Genomic DNA, 19715 nt, shown 5'->3' with positions numbered 1-19715 from the left:
ATACTGGGATAAAATGAGAAATATGAACAAGTCATTGATAATATCCAAATCAGTTGATAGACCTCATTTACAAAACTATATTGGATAAAAAATGGAACGTTGAATATGAAACAAAATCAAGAATGTTTTGACGAAGACAGCGAAATGATTGGTCTTTTCTTCTTCTTTTGTTCATAGTCCTGCACCCGCTCTCCCATGCAAATCTTCTCGTATTTCATATAAAATCAGCCAACCCATAGGCAGGCAAAGCTTCTTTTTTTCTCAGCATTGGAAATTACCTATATATCAATTATATGATTTTATTGTGTAACATATTAAAAAGATAGTACAGTATTGGTGGAGATTAAAATTTGGCCATAAATTGTCCCCAGAATAAAGTACAGACACTTTGTAGGTGTGGTCTATTTCTTACATAAATAGCTTCACAGCTAATAAGTGTTTGACATCTAGTCTGAAAGCAAAGTTACTTTGTTAAATGTATACAATGGCATGAAATTCTGACATCCCTACCAACAGCGCTTTACCTGTGGGTATGCTGTGCTATTCTATACGTGCATGATGTTAAGTACCAGGGCTTGAAAATACATAGTGACATACATCTTTGAACACTAGATTTATATTAATTCTTGTAAATAGCACCTTTTACTTATACAATGTCACAAAGGTAATACCAAATATGCTTTTACTATAGGTGGTCATATTACTCATCGACTGTCTTGATTTTTATCAGCCATTAGATTATCAGATTTATCTTACCTGATAAAGAACATACAGGAATGAAATTCATGTACTAAATTTAATTATAGCCTTGAGAAAATACAGCACATTCAGATGCTGCTTTTCCACCCTTTCCCTTAGAAGTTACAATGAAAAAAAAATGAAGAAAAGATAATAAATACATTATTCCTGAGACACGTGAAGGGAGAATTCACAGAGAGAAAAATAGCCAAAATATAATACAAAGAGGAAAAAAAAAATCATGAGAGAAAGCTCGTGAGAGAAAAACAAAAGGAGAAAAGGGAAGAGAGAAATCACCTGGTGAGATATTGTGACCCCTCCCAATCTATAACCGTTCAGACATAATGGATCCCCCCGCCCATGCTTATGACCAATGACAGTCATTCATTCAAAATATTGGTTAGCAAGGGAGAAGTGGGGCATTAGCTGTGCACATTGGTTTGTTATTCTTGCTGCTAAGTAGGGCAGGGCATTGTCAATTACCTAGGCCTCCTTGACCTCATATCCCGTCCCCATCAACAGCATTGCTGAAAAAAAAAGAAGATAAATCCGCGAAACATGTCATAACATCACACTGAATATATCTCTGGCATGTGAAATTTCGGTTTCAAAAGGTACTACATCCACTTTCGGTTGCAAAAGGTACAACATCCACAACAACATAAAAATGATTAATTCATGAGAAATAAATGTATGGACCTGGATTTTCTTAGAGAGTGGTTTTAGTGTTGTATCATTTAGCAGTATAATAGGGGGAAATGTTATTTCAGTCTGAGCTAGATATGATAACTAAAAAATCGCGTTTTTCTCAGAACTTGAAATTATGGTTGTGGTACCACTTGAAAACGAACTCTTCATTGATTATGTAGGTGTGAAGTCTATTTTTTCTATTTCATCCTTTACGATGTGTTAAAATGATAACACGTGGCATGATAAGTTATTACATAGAAAGGGAAACAGGAATGTTGTTAAACTTACGTGCTGTACCACCCGACTCCTCAGCTCTTAACTGTTGAAACCGCGCCATGTTTGATTCCTGATTTTAAAAGATGTATAAACGCACACTTGTGAAAAAGGCAACGAAAAAGAAAATATGTGAGAAGCAGTCGGCTGAAAGCCAAGAGAAAGTAACTCACTTTTGCAAAATAACAAAACCCCAATAAATTTTTTCCCACACACATTATGCTTACAGAAATAGAGAGGCAATGTTGTGAACCAAATGGACACATCTAGTACCTTGCGGAAAAACGTTACATGCGGGGGGGGGGGGGGGGGGGGGCGAATGGGCGATCCGTTTTTCTTTTTTTTTTCCTTTCCCATGACACATCTTATAAATATAAAATGGATCAGTCATTTTGCTGTCATAATTTATGACGGAGAGCATTTGGCTTGGTCAACGGGTTTCCGATTTTTATTCTTTCTTTTATTCCAACTTTCTACTTGATTTCTATTGTGTGTAAGTTTTGGCTTCTCTTTTTTTTTCTCTCTCTCTTTCCGTAACGTTGATTTCGGACACCTCATCTTTACTCATTGGTGTTTGTGAGTGTGTGTGTGTGTGTGTGTGTGTCTGTAATACCGTGTTTGTGTCTGTGTGTTGTAGCTCCATGATTTTCGTTTTGTCATTCCTATCCCTGTCTGTTTTTCTTCTAATTCATAACGTGTCATGAAAGAGGGAAAATTGAAAGACTGTGCAGGCTTAATGGAGACCTTGGACACATGTACACCATCTTTTTTACATGTCTGGGTGAACATTTTGAAGCTTTATCACTAATCAGGCTGGGATTTTTGGCAATCCTAACCCTATGCTCTCTGCAGAGACACAACAAACACCCCCCCCCCCCCACTTTTGCTTTGGAGGGCCCGGCAGTTGGCATATTTGGTATGTGTATTGATTATCGACATTGATTGACGTCCGAAATAGAGTATTTGTTTTTGATAATTATTTATTGAAATTTATGCACAAAAGTGCTACTTCTCACACTTGTCACAGATATATATATATATATATATATATATATATATATATATATACATATACATAATACATAATACATATTTATTGGGGTGGAGGTAGAACGAAAACACAAAGTTATAGGCCTACCAATTACTAACATTGCGCAGAAATACGGCTACACTAAAATTGATTATCAATTTTATAATTTCATGTCTTGGCAATTTTTAATATATCTCTTTATGTCATCATTCGTAGACCACTGTTATATCTCCTCTGTTTTTGCTGCCTTCAAGCAATATGGAATGTCCCCTACAAAACTGCTTCTCTACAGCATTAAACAAAACGGTTAAAAAAAAAGTTCATGCCTGCCTCATCATTTGCTCACGCAGACAATTTTGTTCTTAAACGTTTATATGCCGGATGAAGATTTTTGACCAGCTGTGAGGCAAACTGAAACAGAAAAAAAAAACACTCCCTGGACAATGTGCCTCTATTACTTGAATATATCGCAATATAAACTTTTATGAGGGGCTTACCTGTCAGAAATTCAATGGATAAGTCAATGAATCCAGCCTCGTACAGGTTGTTGCTTATCTGGCTCGAATCTTTATTACGTTTTTCTACCCATCTCACCAACAGTTCCAGGAAGTCGTTTTGCACTCCTTGTCCATCTCTCTTTTCCAGTTTGACATCCAAAGCCTTGGAAAGTCGGTCAATTTCATTTGAGAATATTTGACGTACCAATTTCGTGAGGACTTCCCTACTAGGAAAACAGACTCCTTCATTGTCTAGGAACAGAAATGAAGATGTATAAGATTATTTGGAAATTCATGGTACATGTTAAGCATTCAGGTTGTAAACACCAAACGCAAAAAAAAACAACAACAACAACATCATGACCTCATCTAATAATCTTGATTGTGGCCTGTAGCAGTGCCGCCCTACTGTGTAAAACATGAAATGTTTGCCGTCGTGATTTCTTTATGTCCGACTCAGTAATAGTATCAAAACAAAGTGCATCCTTCTTTTCATTGTATTCAAGTCTTACAGCCAGTCAACTTCCCTGCCTGTCAGAACACAGTGGTCCCGCAGTGTGTTGAAGAACTTTTTTTTTTAGATCATACACTGCGTCAACCCTCTGACCTTTATTATGTGTTCAAAGTGTGTTCTCAGAGAGATTATGTGAACACACTGTGTAACACTTTTACATCACTAGAATTGAATACTGTATGTCCTTTCCAATTATTGTTTAAAAAATACAGATCACGTCACGCTAATTTTACAAGACGATTTTAGTCTATTATCTTTAAAAAAAAAAGTTGGCAATCATCTCCTCACGTTGATATTTATCTCATTCAAAAGTGTGAGTGCAGTGAGGAAAATGGGCATACATGCTTTTAAGGTCGAAATGAAACAGAGCGAATCCCTCGACTATCGGCTTTATTTCCGAAAATTTGACATGCAAGGTCTGCGAGAACCTCCCTATTGGTGACACGGTCTCGGTAGTCGTCTAGGTAGTAAATGAGAGCTACATTGATCAATCATTTTGTAGGAGATGCAGGGAAAACATCTAATTGTAAGAACAGCGTACGAAATATAGCCTTGAGATTCCGCGCATGCCACCAAGCCTTAACCCTAAAAAGACTGGGGGGCATAAAAGGCCCCCCCCCCTCGACATTTCGCGCGATTACTCTGCAACACGCAATGCTCTCGCCGCGATGCTCTATGACTTTTTTCTTTCGAGTTTCCCGCACATTTTGACACCAAATTTGTGACGCCCGGGGATACGGTTCTGAAGTTACATAACTTTTTGTACATGCACGTGAGGCCGAAAATGGCTCAAAAATGTGATTTTGCGTACGAAGTCAATGCAAATTGAGTTTTTTCACATGATTCATATAGATATGCTTATTTTTACTCTCAATTGCTAAAATTAATTTGTTTTAGGAGTATTATGCTTCAAAAAGTGTCTGCCACAAATTTTGCTAAAAAAAAAACAAAAACAAAAGGTCGAAAAAAAAATACATAAGAAATTCATAAAACAATAAAATAGATAAGAAATTAATTTTGGTACCGATTTTTTTTTTTTCAAGTACATTTGCTAAGAATGCCACAAAGAATAATTAGACCAAAAATGAGCACTCTTTTTAGGGTTAAGATCAAGCGTCAGCTATATCCACTACAGCAACAGGAACATGAGTAAACAGTCATATTATGTATCTTTCTTGATCATCGTGACAAAAATTCGTTTCTTGGTCAATATTTTGTACCTTTAGCAATCAGGACTGTCTTTCTGAACGGTCGTTTTCAATTACATCCCCCATAACAATATACGTTGAACGCTCCAGATAGGCCCCTTCATAGTGAAAATTCTTGGAACATTTCGTCTCCGCTGGCCAAGAAGTTGCGAGTAAGTAACAGTCCCAAACCTCCTAGTTCCTATGGTGTAGCTGAATATCAGTCCGCGTCAGATAACACTAACAGTGACAGTATGGCTACGTCATCACTGTCCCGCTACCTTCGGCCCCGGGCTCCGGCCCGGGTGGTAACGCCAAACGCACGCTGGACCTTCACTCAGACGAACCGCTGAAGTGGTTTACCTCTTTTTTCAGTCAATTTGAATCCCGCTTAGACAATCGAATCAAGGGCATTGAGTCCCTTTTGGACAGAAAACTAGGTCAAGTGTGTGAGAAGCTCAGAGAGCGTGAATTTGAAATTCGTGGACGTAAAGATTCTATCACCCAACTACAGAAGGAAAATGAAACCCTGTTTAGGCAACTGGATGAACTAGAGAATCGATCGATCAAGGAGAAAAAAAATATAAAAAAAACACAAAAAACAGTGTGCTGTTTGGCCTTCCAGAAGCTGAAAAGGAGGTCTGCCTGAAAACTGTATCTGAGTTTGTACAGTTTGCTGGGGTTTCTGCTGCAGACACTTCTGCAATAGAGAGATGCCACCTAACCCCTTCATGGCCAAGCCCTGACAAGCAGGCAGCCCAGACCCATTCCAGGAAAATACGTGTTGGATTTGCGACATTCGTCGTGAAGGAACGTGTTAGAAGGTCAAGAATCAAAAAACTAAAGGAATCTGTGTCTGAATACCAAGGGAAAACATTCCTCTTTTTTTTTTTGGCAGAGGATTTTTCGAAAAGGATCATTCAGCTGCGTAAGAAAAAGCAAGAGAAATTCAAGAGTCTCCAGAAAGAAGGCAAAAGCCCCTTTCTGCCTACCCGGACAAGCTCAGATACAGAGATCTAGTCACTGGGAACGGTAGTTTCAGCTGATTAGCTGGTGAGTTGTCTGTGCTGTTCGCGCTGAATTTGTTTTTGCAATTTCGGCTTCCCATACGTAGGCTAGTGTTAGCGCATCAAATGTAGCAGTGATTGTGTGTAAAGTGTATGCGCGCGCGCAATATATAGTAGTGTGATTTTCGGCCTTCCATAATGGGCTAGAAAGATGGCGCACGAACCGACGGTTTGCTCGTTCGTGACTCTAGCAAAAAATGCAACAATTTTGTAAGATTATCTTACGATAATCACAGAATCCCGGATGGAAGTCTTGCGTCTGATGGTTCTGCGTAAGTTTACGATTATTTCGTTGTTCACAATTCTTGATAAAAGAGAATTTAAATGCCTTTTGTGTGTCCGGATTTCATTGACGGTCTAGCATAAGTAACGCTAGTGTAGGTTATGTACGGTGCGTATTGATATAGCGTAGGATTGACAGCTACGCACTGCGTATTGTACTTTGCGTGTAAGGAGTTTTTGTAGTAATTGTAGCGCCGCAGACTCGCATTGATTTTGTGTTATCACTTGGCCGTGAGCTGATATGTTGTGTAGAGCAGTATTCAGAACTTGGTTAATATGGTGGTAATACGTTCAGAATTAATTCACAACTTTTGTAAGACAGAATTTGACAGTTAAGCAACTCAGTTTGTTGAGTAACATTTTCAGGTGAAGATTCAAAAGTAAATATGAGGTTAGATTCGATACTAGTAATGATAAAGACTAGTGATAATTTTGTTGTTTAGGCAGTTCCAGTCTAAATAATGCATTTAGATAAGTGTATGAATAAAAGACTGTTTTTTGTGTTTCGAGGTACAGGCTTTACTACATTCATAAGTATGTGGTTTGATGTATGGTAGCGTAAAGGCTGAAATATTTTTACATTTTCATGTGATATGAAGTGTACGTTATTAAGGCATCTTAAGCAGCTTTGGCTTAAGGGCAATTATCATTTACCTTGCTTAAATGTACGAAGGCAAGCGTAGTGCCACACATGTAGGCATATAATGTGTGATGTAAGTTATTTTGTGTTTTCCATACAATCCTTTGCAACTTACTGTATTATTTCACAGCTTGGGACAGGATCGCAATCAGAATGCATCCAGAAGGGCTAAGCTACTAGGCTTGGAAGATCACAAGTCTGTAAGTCTGGTATAGGGTCTTTACATGCATATATCACGGCCTCTAAATACATTTATTATTTTTTTTGTAGACATTGCAATAGAACATGAATATTGCTACATTGTCACCTACAAAGTGTAATAACATTGATATAGTGTAACAGTGGATGGATAATGACATTGTAAAGCTGCCATTTCATGATGTGTAGTGAATACATGCATGGATACATAATTTGTATGTATAATGATGTGCAGTACAAGACAGTGTACTATTGTTTGTTCAGAAGAAGCAAACCTTTTTGTGTGTTAATGGAGAATTATATCCATATACATTTAACCTATATTGTTATCAAAGAAATGTATGTTTGATATATTCATACAGTGTATCATTCATTGTTTCATTTGCAGTTTTACCGTTCGTTCGTTCATCACATACATGCGCATACGCACTTGGGCTTGCGCATGTACAGCAAGAAGGAGAATTCAATAAAGACAAGAGTGCAACGTTCGACTCGACTGTCTGCAATTTTATTCTTGTTGTACATTGTGTGTACGGCGGTTAGCTGACTGGATAGGATCTAGTGCTACCGGTACCTAGAAATCTGAGGCCAGCATATTGTCACCTACTTAATTTGTTTGCAGAGCAGTGTTTTGTTTTGTTTTTTTCATCTGAAATTCATATTATAACAAGGAACTAAAGAAATGAGTAAAAGGTCCTATATTGTTCTTTTGAAATTATCATCACTGACAGATAGGTATGGAGTTTTAAACAAGTATGTAACTGTTCACTTCATGAATAATTATCAAAGTAACCTTCATGTATAAAGTATGAATCAGGGTTTGTTTTTTTTTTCTTTTAGAGGGGGTTATTAGTTTAAAGTTTTTAATGAGTAAATTATGGAACTATGGACTTTTGGAGACATGCAGCTCAATTGAGTTGACCATCTGTTTTGGTTTTTGAGGTATGGACTTATTATTCCAAAATAAGTATGCGTGGAGAATGCTTCACATAAATTAATAATATTATTATGTTGAGTTGACCTGATATTTTCTTCTTCTTTTTTTTTTCAAACTAATGTTTTCCATTATTGTTTTATGTACTGCACATAGGAAACCGAGTCTCCAAATTGAGCATTGTTGGTACGTAGCTCTTATGCCTACTGATATATTTATAGTTGTGTATTCTGGCCTCCTCTTCTTTTTTTACGAGGTATTTCATTCAATGTCTTCTCCAACTGTGGGGATTGATGTACATATTTACATGTATATACATGTCCTACGTAGCCACACTGTGGACTTAGGCTCAACGGAGCATTTCTGTTTAATAGTAGCACTTCTGACCAGGGCTGTGCTTGATTTCAAGCCTGTGGTCATTTTCAGTGCTACTGCACCCTCCCACTGTTGTTTAGCTTTCAATAAGTTTTGCATTGATGTTTTTTGTTGTGTCTCTGCAATATGCTTTTGACTTTTTGAAAATTACTTTCTCTCACAGAGCAGATTACGTTATTTTTAATCACACCCAAATTTGTTTATTACATACAGCAGTCACAAATATGTATTCCAAGCAGCTTAGCAGACTTATTTCACATTACCTTTATATTATTTATCTTGATCACAGTGATATTACCTTTTCTCAACCATGCATGTAAAATTATCCACATTTAATTGTCGTGGACTTCAGGATTTTGTCAAGAGGAGACATTTTTTTTTTGTCTTCATTATTTACGTTCAGTGGAAAGTGATGTAATTTTCCTCCAAGAAACTCATTCTTCCCTTAGTGATGAACAATTTTGGACGCAACAAGGGGGGGGGGGATGCATGCATGTTTGTCTAGTGGCGTATCTAACAGCAGAGGAGTCGCAATTTTAATTCGTAATCATCTTGCTCCTTCAGTGCATGGTTTATATATAGATCCCAATGGTCGTTTCTTAATTATGTTTGTTAAGTTTCGTGATATATTATTGTTATTGTTTAATATTTATGCACCAAATAAAGATGACCCTAATTTTTTTTCTTTTTTCTTTTTTTTTAATTAGTCAATTTTCACTCCTTTAATAGTTGCTGGAGACTTTACTGCTGTGTTAGGTTCATTGGATTATCAGGGTAAGAAACCTAACACACTCCAACACTAAAGCTAATGAAGTTATTTTGCTCCTTATTGAGGAATATGATTTTATTGATATTTGGAGAAATTTTCTCCCAAATTTACGACACACTAGCCTTTAAAATATCCCCAAATTTTTATCTAGATTGGATTTTATACTGGTTTCTAATACACTCGTACATAATTGTTTATTTTCTAAAATCCACACTGGTATCAAATCTGATCATTCACTAGTACTCTTAAAACTTAAAGATGCTCAACCCTCTAGAGGCCATGCATGGATATTCAATTGCGTGTGTGTGTGTGTGTGTGTGTGTTTTATATAGGGATACCGAGTTTATTCAGCTTGTCAAACAAGGTATTCGTGATTTTGAAATGGACCATAATGATTCTCACTGAAATCCAAACAACCTTTGGGATTGTTTAAAATGTAAAATAACAGGGATTTGTATGGGTTATGGTGCCAGAAAAGAAAAATAGAGAAAGGAAAAAATAACAAAAATGATGTTTTAGAAAAGACTGATCATTTTCAGACGCAAATGAATTTAGATGCTCAGAATGATGCCCTCATTAATAGGCTAAATCAGTCGAATAAAGCAGTTAGACAAATTATTGGAAAGTGAAAGCAAAGGTCTGATTATTCTGTCAAGGGCCAATCTCCGAAAAAGTGTGCAATTACACTAGTACAAATGACAAAAATTCAACATCAAAGATTTCATTCATGTTTTTATCAATTCAGAACGTTTGATTCCTTGGGAATACAAAGCAATCAATGGGTGACTTTTGAAAGCTCAATTTTATATATATATATATATATATATATATATATATATATATATTTCCAAAGGTAGAGTGCTTTTTTCCATGGTAGTACCATGTATCAGCTATGTTACCAGTGATAACATTCTAGAAAATCGTTGATTGTCTGCTTATTTCTCTCTTTAAAATGGCAATGCTAATGTAAAACTCCAAGCTAAACTATAAACAAACATCATGGAAACATTTTGGAGTCAGGCGTGATCTAATTTGTAGTAAAAATGATCCTGATTTATAAAATGAAGGCTGAGGTAAATGACATCCCGAAGGTGATTCTCCTTCTCGATATTCAGAAAGCGTTTGATAGTTTTAACCATGATTTTATGATAGAGACGTTAAAACGTTTTAATATTTGTGCAAATATTAATAAGTGGGTAAAAAACTATACATTCTAGAAGGAAAAGCTATCTTACTAACAATGGATTTATGATAACAGCTATAAACATGGAAAGAGGAACTTTTCAGGGCTGTCTAATCTCTCTATCTTTATTGTTACATGTAAATGAAACAATGGCTTTTGCCGTCAGACAAAATGTAAATGTTACGGGAATTCTAGTATAGAATAAAGAAGTGAAAATATAATTGCTGACTGATGATTCGACATGTTTCTTGGATGGATGCTTGCAATATTGTTCAATAGCTTATTCAATACTCTTGATCGGTTTGCAGTATGTTCAGTCTGTAAGCTTAATTTATCTAAATCAGAAGCTGTTTGGAAAGGAGCAAGAAAAGGTTCCCATAATTCTCCTTTTTCTGAAAGGTGTTTGGATGGAAAGACAGTAATTTTAAGACATTTGGTATACATTTCTTTTTGAATGTAAACTTGTTGTATAACTTTAATTACTTACCCAAATTGAAACAGATTGAAAATATGTTAAATTGTTGGCGATCTAGAAACTTGTCTCTTGGAAAAAATTGTGTAATCACAATTCTACTATTGCCGCGGTTGATATATTTCTTTTCTGTACTGTGTATTAAAATCCCTAAGAAAATTTTCAAAGACCTTAATTCCTTATTTCATAAATTCATTTTGAATGGAGGCACCGACAGGGTTAAGAGGATTATGTACTGATTTTACAATGGGTGGTCTCAAACTGATTCACCCTTATGTATTCTCTATGGCGCAAAAAAAATAATAATAATAATGTGGGTGAAACTATTATAAGATGAAAATTATGATAGTGTGTGGAAATCGATTGAAATTTCCTTGTTAGATAATTTTAAAGTCATTAAAGATATTTTATAGAAATTTTATGCACCAGAAACAGTGTTTAAACACTTAAGATGTACCCAGCTGTTATAATCAATTAGAAGATGGTATTTTTCGTGATAAAGCATGCCTGAAAGGGTTTGGTTATGATTATTTATATTTTGGTTCGCTGCAATGCATCTGGTTTAACAAAAACATTCGATCAAAATCTAAACAATCCTTTTTTTATGAAGATTGGTTGAAAAAGGTATTATTTTTATTATTGATTTTCTTAATCCACCATATCCTGATTTGAGGAGTTATTTGAGGAGTTAGTTCTTGACTGTGATATTTCACCTGTAGGAAGAAGGATATATATATATATATATATATATATATATATATATATATTTAAAGAACATTCCTGCCCCATGACTGGATGGGTTAACTTCACGTACGGTGGATTTAGATATTCATGCTGAGATAACTGAGAAATTGATAGAGTGTAAGAAAGTTATCAGATACGCATATTCTCTATTTTTGAAGAATGTAATCCTGACAATCATTTCTCTTTGGAATGATTCTTGTCCACATCCTAGCAATATGGATTTAGACTGAAAGAAAATACACATTTCGAATCTTAAGGACGTTCCTCAGTTAAAGTGAAGTCCGTGTCATTTTCTTCAAACATTCTATACCATAACTTTGACCAATCCGAAGCCCAAATATGTAAATAAAACCCAGAGGTTAATGTGCTTGTGTTTCATCTACAGGACTTTAAAGAATATGACTAATCTGTCGTTTTTTACCACAATGATATCGTTACAGGATCAAGACCATGATTGGCAACAAAATCTGCAATGACAAACTTAAATCCCCATAATTCTTCCAAAACCCATGTTATTTTCTCCAAATTTGCAAGAATTGCAGAAACGGGTACCCCAAACGAGGAAAACGTTTTAAAGTTAGGGTTTACACTCTCATTCTTGAGCAAGCAGCGCCCTCACGCGGCAAAAAAAAACACCGAAATTTCTCAAATCCTTCTCATCTACGTTTTCTGTGAGGGGTGAGCTAAAGGACAAGGTTCATAAAAGTTATGCTGTTCAATCAAACACCCATCTCATTTTCACGAAACATGACCAAATTGTAGAAGAAAGCTTACTCATTCCAGAAAAACAATAAAAAGTGGGGGTTTATGTGCTCGTTTTTGTGCTAGCAGCGCCACCAGTCGACATATTTAATCGTAAGTCCCCCAAATCTGGTCAGGAACGTATGCAGGGATGCCCTGACAGGGTGGGTTCACAAAACTTGACCAAATTGTAGAAGGATTGCTCATTCCAGAAAAACAATAAAAAGGGGGGGGGGTTCATGTGCTAGCTTTTGTGCTACCAGCGCCCCCCCCCCCCCCCCCCAATGAAACATATATCATCTTAAGTCCCCAAAATTAAGTCAGGAACCTACGCAGGGAAACCCTGACAGGGTGAGGTCATAAAACTTATGCTGTACATTCAAGGCCCAAGTCATTTTCACGAAACTTGACCGAATTATAGACGAAGGCTTACTAATTCCAGAAAAAAAAATAAAAAGTGGAGGTTCATGAGCTAGTTTTTGTGGTGGCAGCACCCACACATGATAGAAATCATTTTAGGTCCCTAAAATCTGGTTATAAACCTATTTTTGGTTCCTGATTAGGTGGGGTTCATGAATGTCACGCTGCACAATCAAAACCCATGTCATTTTTACGAAACTTTATCAAATTGTAGAAGGGCTACTTAATGCAGAACAATTGTAAAAACGGGAGGTTCATTTGCTCGTTTTAATGCTAGCAGAGCCTCCTTGCGACATAAATCATCGTAAGACCTCCAAATCTGGCCAGGAACCAATGCAGGGATATACCCTGCTATGATGCATGAATCTCATGCGGTTCACTGAAAAAAAAAAAGCATTTTCTTTTTTCTTTTTTTTCAAAATCAAAAAAAAAAAAAAAAAAAACGTGCCACAATTGCAGTGACATGTTGAAAAAATGTTCAGAAAGGAAGGTCCATGTGCGCTTTTATTTCCCTTACACAGCCATAATAATATCATGTGGACGCAATCGTGGAAAACTCAACATTGACATGTTTTTTTGTTTGTTTGTATTACCCACTTGCTGTAACCATGTGCAGAAAGTAATATTGGATGAAGAAGAATGAATATAAGGAAATGGGGTTTTGACATTAGCCTGCCGGTCCTCCAAAGGAAAAACAAATCTTAATAATAATGACGTTGATTGTATAGATTACACGTGTTGGCTGTTGCAGTGAGTGTTGTAAACTATGGAGATGTATCTTGAGTACCCCCCCCCCCCCGAAAAAAAAATTATTCTCTTTTTGTTACACCAGATTTGATAAACAAAAATAAATATCTTAATTGCGAAAGTGACAAATATTTGTTTGATAATACATACGTGCTCTTGTATTTTGTAACCAAAATGATTAACAAAAACAGAATTTGTATTAGTAATAACAAGTTAAGATCTAATTTAGATTTTAACAGAGATTGTTTAAGGTGTTAGACCTAAAGATGAAATGTGTGTCATATATTTGTTTTGTTGTTGTTGTTGTTGTTGTTAACACCTAGTGTAGTAGGCTACTAGTCCCCGGCGAGGGCCTATAGGCCATAGGTACCTCAGCACTCGAGTTGATCATGTTAATGAACAGATAATGAACTTCATGTCACAAAACAGATCTATGGATTGAAAATGGAAACAGCTTAGTTCCACTTCAAAGCTTCCCGTTTCCGTCAATCAGTGTTGTGCTACCATGACCATGTATATGCGGCCCCGACCGCTGAACTTTGCGTAGTACGTACAGATTGTAACGCGTACAGTCGGCACGCGAGCCGAGCGAGCGCAGCCGCGGTGGGGAGTTGTCGGGTATCCATACGTACCACACTCTAGCTCTATCTATTAGCAGCTGCTCAGCACAGCTAGCTCAGCTCATTACTCGTGCGTGCGCTTCTACGCTCTTTGTTACGTCACTGCCAACCTGCGCAGCTAAGATGCGCACAAACTCAACTGAGGAACGTCCTTAAATGTACTATAGATAGTCGACTTGTAGGATCATTTTGGTTAAACTTTTGTGGTATGAGCTTCTGTTATCAATTAATCAGAAACAGCCGCTAAATATTATCATCTCTTCTTTTGAAAAGATGTTTGGGATTCAAGTTGACAAATTTTTGACCTGTATATTTCTGGCTTTGAAATATTATATTCACTGCTGCAAACCTATAGTAGTAAAATCTTCTATTTTGTGGGATTCAGATCACGTTTTAAGGGTATCAAGGGCTCAGAATTTTTTTTATCAAAGAAAAATGGTAAATTGTCTCTGCATTAAAATAATGGAAGTTTGATATATAACTTCACCTTTGTGTTTTATTTAGCAACTGATGTGATATCTTTTTTAACTCATTTTTGTGACTTGCTATGTATATGATTTTTTTTTTTTTTGCTGATCTGTATAATCATATGAATAATTGCTTTCATTTGTTTGATTGGTTTCTTGATATGTTAAATAAAAACTTGAAAAAAAAAACAGATTTGCATTCGATGTTACGATGCAGTCATTCAAGTTCGAGTGAATTTCAATGATCATCGATATCGACATTCAAAAAGGTAACTAGTTCATTCAATTTAATTTCATCAGCATGCGATTTCATGAGTTTCTCACGCAAGAGTGTAAAAGGGCATTCAAATTAAAAATACAAGTGCAACACATTCAAATTCGCATCAGCATCGCCGTAAGGAATTCAAATTCACGATAAGGCAAACAACTACCTTGAGAACGAATATGCTATATCAACATTTTGCAATCACGAAGTAAAGATTCAGGTCCTAAATTTGTTATCTAATGTCTACAATGTAAAATTTGCTTATAACCACGACAACGAACACGGTAACAGGTGGATATGACAAAGAATTTACAATGAAACACAAAAGAAATGTGCTCCGTGTATCGAAATATGAAGTTTAGCTGCAGAGCGCAAACGTTTCACGTTTCAGTGTGTTACACATTGTTACCGAGGAGAATTTTTGCTATTATATGAGTCAGCAATGATATAAGGTTCGTTACTCCGAAGTTTCGTCATTACAAAATACACTAAGTCTGTGTAGCTCAGATGGATGTTTGTGACTTCGATATTATACAATATGGTTTGTTATAACAAACATTTAGTAGCAAGTAATTTCGGAGGCTCGTTATTACGGTTTGTCAACCCGAAATTGATTAAGGTTCGTACAATAATGAAGCTTTTTTATTCTGTAAAATATGATAGGAATTTGCGAAGGTTAATCGAAATGTTTGTGTGTTAATTGGAACCATTAAAATGGTTCATAATCCAAATGTGGAGAAACAAGTTAACAACCAAAGCCTCCAGATTTAGAAACCGCGTGATATCGTTTTCACCTAAACAAATATCAGGCCCATAATCCACATTTAAAATAACGGACCTTAAGAATATTGAACCTTAATATTGAATTTTCGGATTAACAAACTTTCGGAGTAAAAGCATTTTTAATGAGGAACCCCGTAAAATAATCACGAACCTTTTTTTTTTTCGCAATAATAAACTTTTGGAAAATTGAATCCAGGGAATAACGGACATTCGGAGTAACGAATCTTTGCAAGAGCGGACGTATCAAAGTGCGACTTCAAGCACATAAATAAGTCGTCACTTTTTTAACATGTGTTTTCAAAGTAATCACAAAAGCACCAACGATCTCTTCGTCTCTTAAAAGTAAACTTAAAAAAAAATAAGATATATTAGGCAGAATTGCAAATTAACATTGCTTTCCATTGATGACTGTTAAGACACAATGTCATTATAAACGGTAGATTTGCGTGTTTTAATAGGACAATAATACTACATTATTTTTGTTCGCTTATGACGAAATTTCGATGAATAAAAAATGAACAAAAACAGCACCTCGAGAGGAACTCGGTATAGCGGGAGTGCTCTGGCAATTCCTTTCTCTATGTGTTAGAGCTCAACCCTTCCTAAGTTTGTTTTTGTTTTCATTCAACTGCTTCTACGTTCTTTTGAAACTTTAACGTTTCTTCTTGCCACATGTCCATTACAGACTCCTTCCGTCATTTCACCCTTTTCGTTTCAATTCTAAATGTGACTTCGTAGCACTTTTCGGACTTTTTTTTATTCATTTTGGTCGCAGCATGTTCAGGCCACTTAGGGAATGAGAGAAAAATCGTTGTGAAAAGGAAAATTATACAGGCATAAAATATATGACAATTACAACGAACGTCCGTGGTGGAGACCAAAACTGGATGTGTTCTGTTTGAGATGGCAGCTACCTTTAATACTCAAAAAGATATACATGGGAAGCATCTGTCACTAAAAAGTGGCACTGTTCCTCTATCTCCTTCTATGCAATTCATTCACTTATTCTACCAGCGAACATCCGTAAGCAAAATATTTTCCTTTTGTCATTACAGAAAATTGAATGCTGAACGTCATTCACTTTTGGGCATGAGAGACTCAGTGATTTAGAAATATTTCAAGTAACATTAACTCATCGTACAGTGATACATTTGCAACTATCTCAAATTTCCTTTCTCGGACCGAACGTCCGCGAGCGAAATTTTCAGAACCTATAACAGTGCAACGTGTCTCCAAAACCTCATTAGGAAGAAATTCAAATGCACAGAAATTACAGATTACGTAAAATTTCAGATTCCTATAACCTAGTTTTCAGTGTTCAGCTGTATTTACATAACTAGAGGGAATACAAGGGTAAAAGTGTAAGCAAATTTTGAGCTGTTTGTTCATCATGATCACACACCGCCTTAAAAATTCTGAAACAACTGTTATAAGCTCGCTGTTTACTTTGCAAAACTTTCCTTTTCTTTATTTGGCGTGAAAGTTTTACAAAATATAGGACACTTTCAAGACAAGGTATCCCTATCGGATGGATTGCTTACGTCACGGACGTTCGCTGAAATTGTCCCGGACGTTCGTTCTACCACTAGGGTCATGTTCCAGGGCGGATAACTAAACGACAGAGAGCACGTAGCCTTCCTAACTCTTTCAAAAATTTGAAAAGGATTTTCAATGCAAGTTACTCGAAATTTGGCACCCTTTCAACATATGTGTTTTTCACAGATGATGTAGAAGGTGGATTTTCAGAGAAAATATTCAAAATTTGTTCGGTTTTCAGTGAATCGTATGGTCCACAAACTGCAGACGAGCCCCAGTTTGCTCCAAACATGGCATGCAACTCCTCGGCTAGAGAGCCGGATGAAAAATGTACCTGTGCCATCAAAGGAAGATGGTGCACCAATCGATAAAGATTTAATCATCACGGACGTTCTTTTTTTTCTCGGAGGTTCGTCTAAAAATGTAATTTCGGTTCGCATTTGACAAAGGATGGACAAAAACACAAAATATACATATTTCCATGTGGCTAGATCTTATTTGATTACGACACAGAACAATATCGCAAATAAAGTTCAGTGGGCTACGATCTCTATTAGTAAATAGCGGACGCACGTCCGTGACGAAAACTGAGTATAATCTTGCATAAAAGAATGTTACATTACATGTAAAGCCAGTAGACGTACAATTTTTGCAGGATACATACATTAGGTGGAACACCAAATTTTCGAAAACATTACAGTTTGGACAACAAAGTAGAATTTGCAGCAGCGATAGAAGGATCATGGACGTTCGTCTGTTTAGGATCTTGATATTTCAATTGTTCAATTTTATACGTGCTCATAGAGTTCCTCTAATTTTGTGGTACATACCCATGATATGTCAGATCCAAGACATGGTCAGATAATAGATATGTCACGTGCCTTAAAGTGCCACATCATTGGTTTGAAAGCAAAAATTATTGTGAAAACAGCATTCTTACCGTATTTTTGCGCTTTAAATCCTTGTAAAATGCCAAATATTAGTAAAAAGTATACCAACCCATGCATTTCCTAAAAAGACATTTACCAGGCTTTGAGATGACATGAAAGAAACTGGTTTCTTAAATCATCCTGGCGTGTTCTGAGGGAAAGTGTGTCATAAGGTGCGAAAATTTGCAAATGTATATCGTTCAAAATTGTCACCCATATACACTTTATTCATACACGAGTTTAGCTGCTGCTACATTAAAGAGTATGCGTGATCATCTCGAATATGGACAGAAATTAGTGGATGAAGCATGACCTTGAAAATCAGCAAAACAGGCGATCGATATAACCCTTTTGTGAAATAGTTCTATCTACAGCTGCTCCAATAGAGGCAACTTATGATATGGATACAGGGAACTTAGGAATCAAAATGGATCAATATGGATTTGGAATACGACCCCTAAGGTATATTCTGGGGTATGGCTATTTCCTTAAATAATGTTACATCAATACTATTAAGGATGAATTGAAAGTGACAGAAAGGTTGACAGGAAAGATATACATCCAATACGATTAAGATAATTAAATTAGGTTTTGAAATGAAAATGAAACTGTATCATCCCATTTTATAAGGCTCGTAGAAGTTGTGTATGTTGACTGAATTCGACCGTTCAAAGTGCGAAGTTGATGTGTTCCTATAAATGAAATTTAAATTGGTATTTGGCACGAATTTGAACGTCTATCTAGCTGGCGCAAAATTGAATGCCAACTTTGTGTCGTTAAATTGAATTAATTTCTTTCTAAATTGAATTAAATAAAGTCTAAAATGAATGCCATGAAATGAAATTGAATACTCAAAGAATTAAAATGAACCGTGAAGGTAGAGCAGTGACTAAAATCGCTTGAATTTGAAAGCCTTTTCATTAATTCGAATTCAAATAGTGATGAAATTGGATGGAAAAACCTATAGTGGATCAAATTGTATTTTTCTCAATTGATACCTATACAAATATATAAATCAATTTGGTACATGGAGAATAGATCTAGTCAGGCAGCCCAAGGAGTTGACGTATGAGAAGATTAACATGAGAACGTGAATGTATCCGTAGTTAGGATGGCCATGAGATACATACGAGGCGATGCGTCACTGAACAAGTGTGCCAAATACTAGTTTCAAATATGAATACCTCATTACCTGTCAACCACGCAGGATAAGGGGCTTACCTGTCATAAACTCATTTGCCAGGACCTCGACGTATCCTGCCTTGTGCAACTTATCACTCAACTCCCTGAACTTGCCCTTCCGCTTCGCCAACCATTGTAGTAGCACTTCCACGAGATCGATTTGAACACTTTCAGCAATTGTCTCGTCTAATTTGACATCCAGTAATTTGCACAGGTGATCTACTCTCCATCCGAAAGTATGATTTGCTAGCTCTTTGAGAGCCTCCCTATTCGGGGCATGGTCTCTATACTCCCCTAACAATGGAAATAACAGAGAGATGGATCCGTGACTACACCGGAGATTTAGGCAACAGTAAAACAGTAAAGTCACAGAAAAGAAAAATCCTTCACCTTCGGTATGTATGCCAATGATATCCATTGTCAATATGATTA

General features: G+C 36.3%; 1 protein-coding gene across 1 annotated transcript in view; it reads right to left on the bottom strand.

Moving 5' to 3' along the window:
* Nucleotides 1-1736: 1736 nt before the first annotated feature.
* Nucleotides 1737-19715, bottom strand: part of LOC140229751 (uncharacterized) — a 44592-nt gene continuing 26613 nt past the window's right edge. Inside the window, exons 10-12 of the mRNA XM_072309986.1 lie at nt 19323-19577; nt 3229-3480; nt 1737-1774 (exon numbers count right to left, since the gene is read on the bottom strand). Coding sequence (XP_072166087.1) covers nt 1737-1774; nt 3229-3480; nt 19323-19577 — 545 coding nt within the window. The remainder of the gene's footprint in view (nt 1775-3228; nt 3481-19322; nt 19578-19715) is intronic.

The sequence above is a fragment of the Diadema setosum genome, chromosome 6 (genome assembly GCF_964275005.1).
Source record: "Diadema setosum chromosome 6, eeDiaSeto1, whole genome shotgun sequence".
NCBI classification, from domain to species: Eukaryota; Metazoa; Echinodermata; class Echinoidea; order Diadematoida; family Diadematidae; genus Diadema; species Diadema setosum.
The sequence above is the reverse complement of the archived record's forward strand: the minus strand, read 5'-3'. Positions and strand labels throughout refer to the sequence as shown.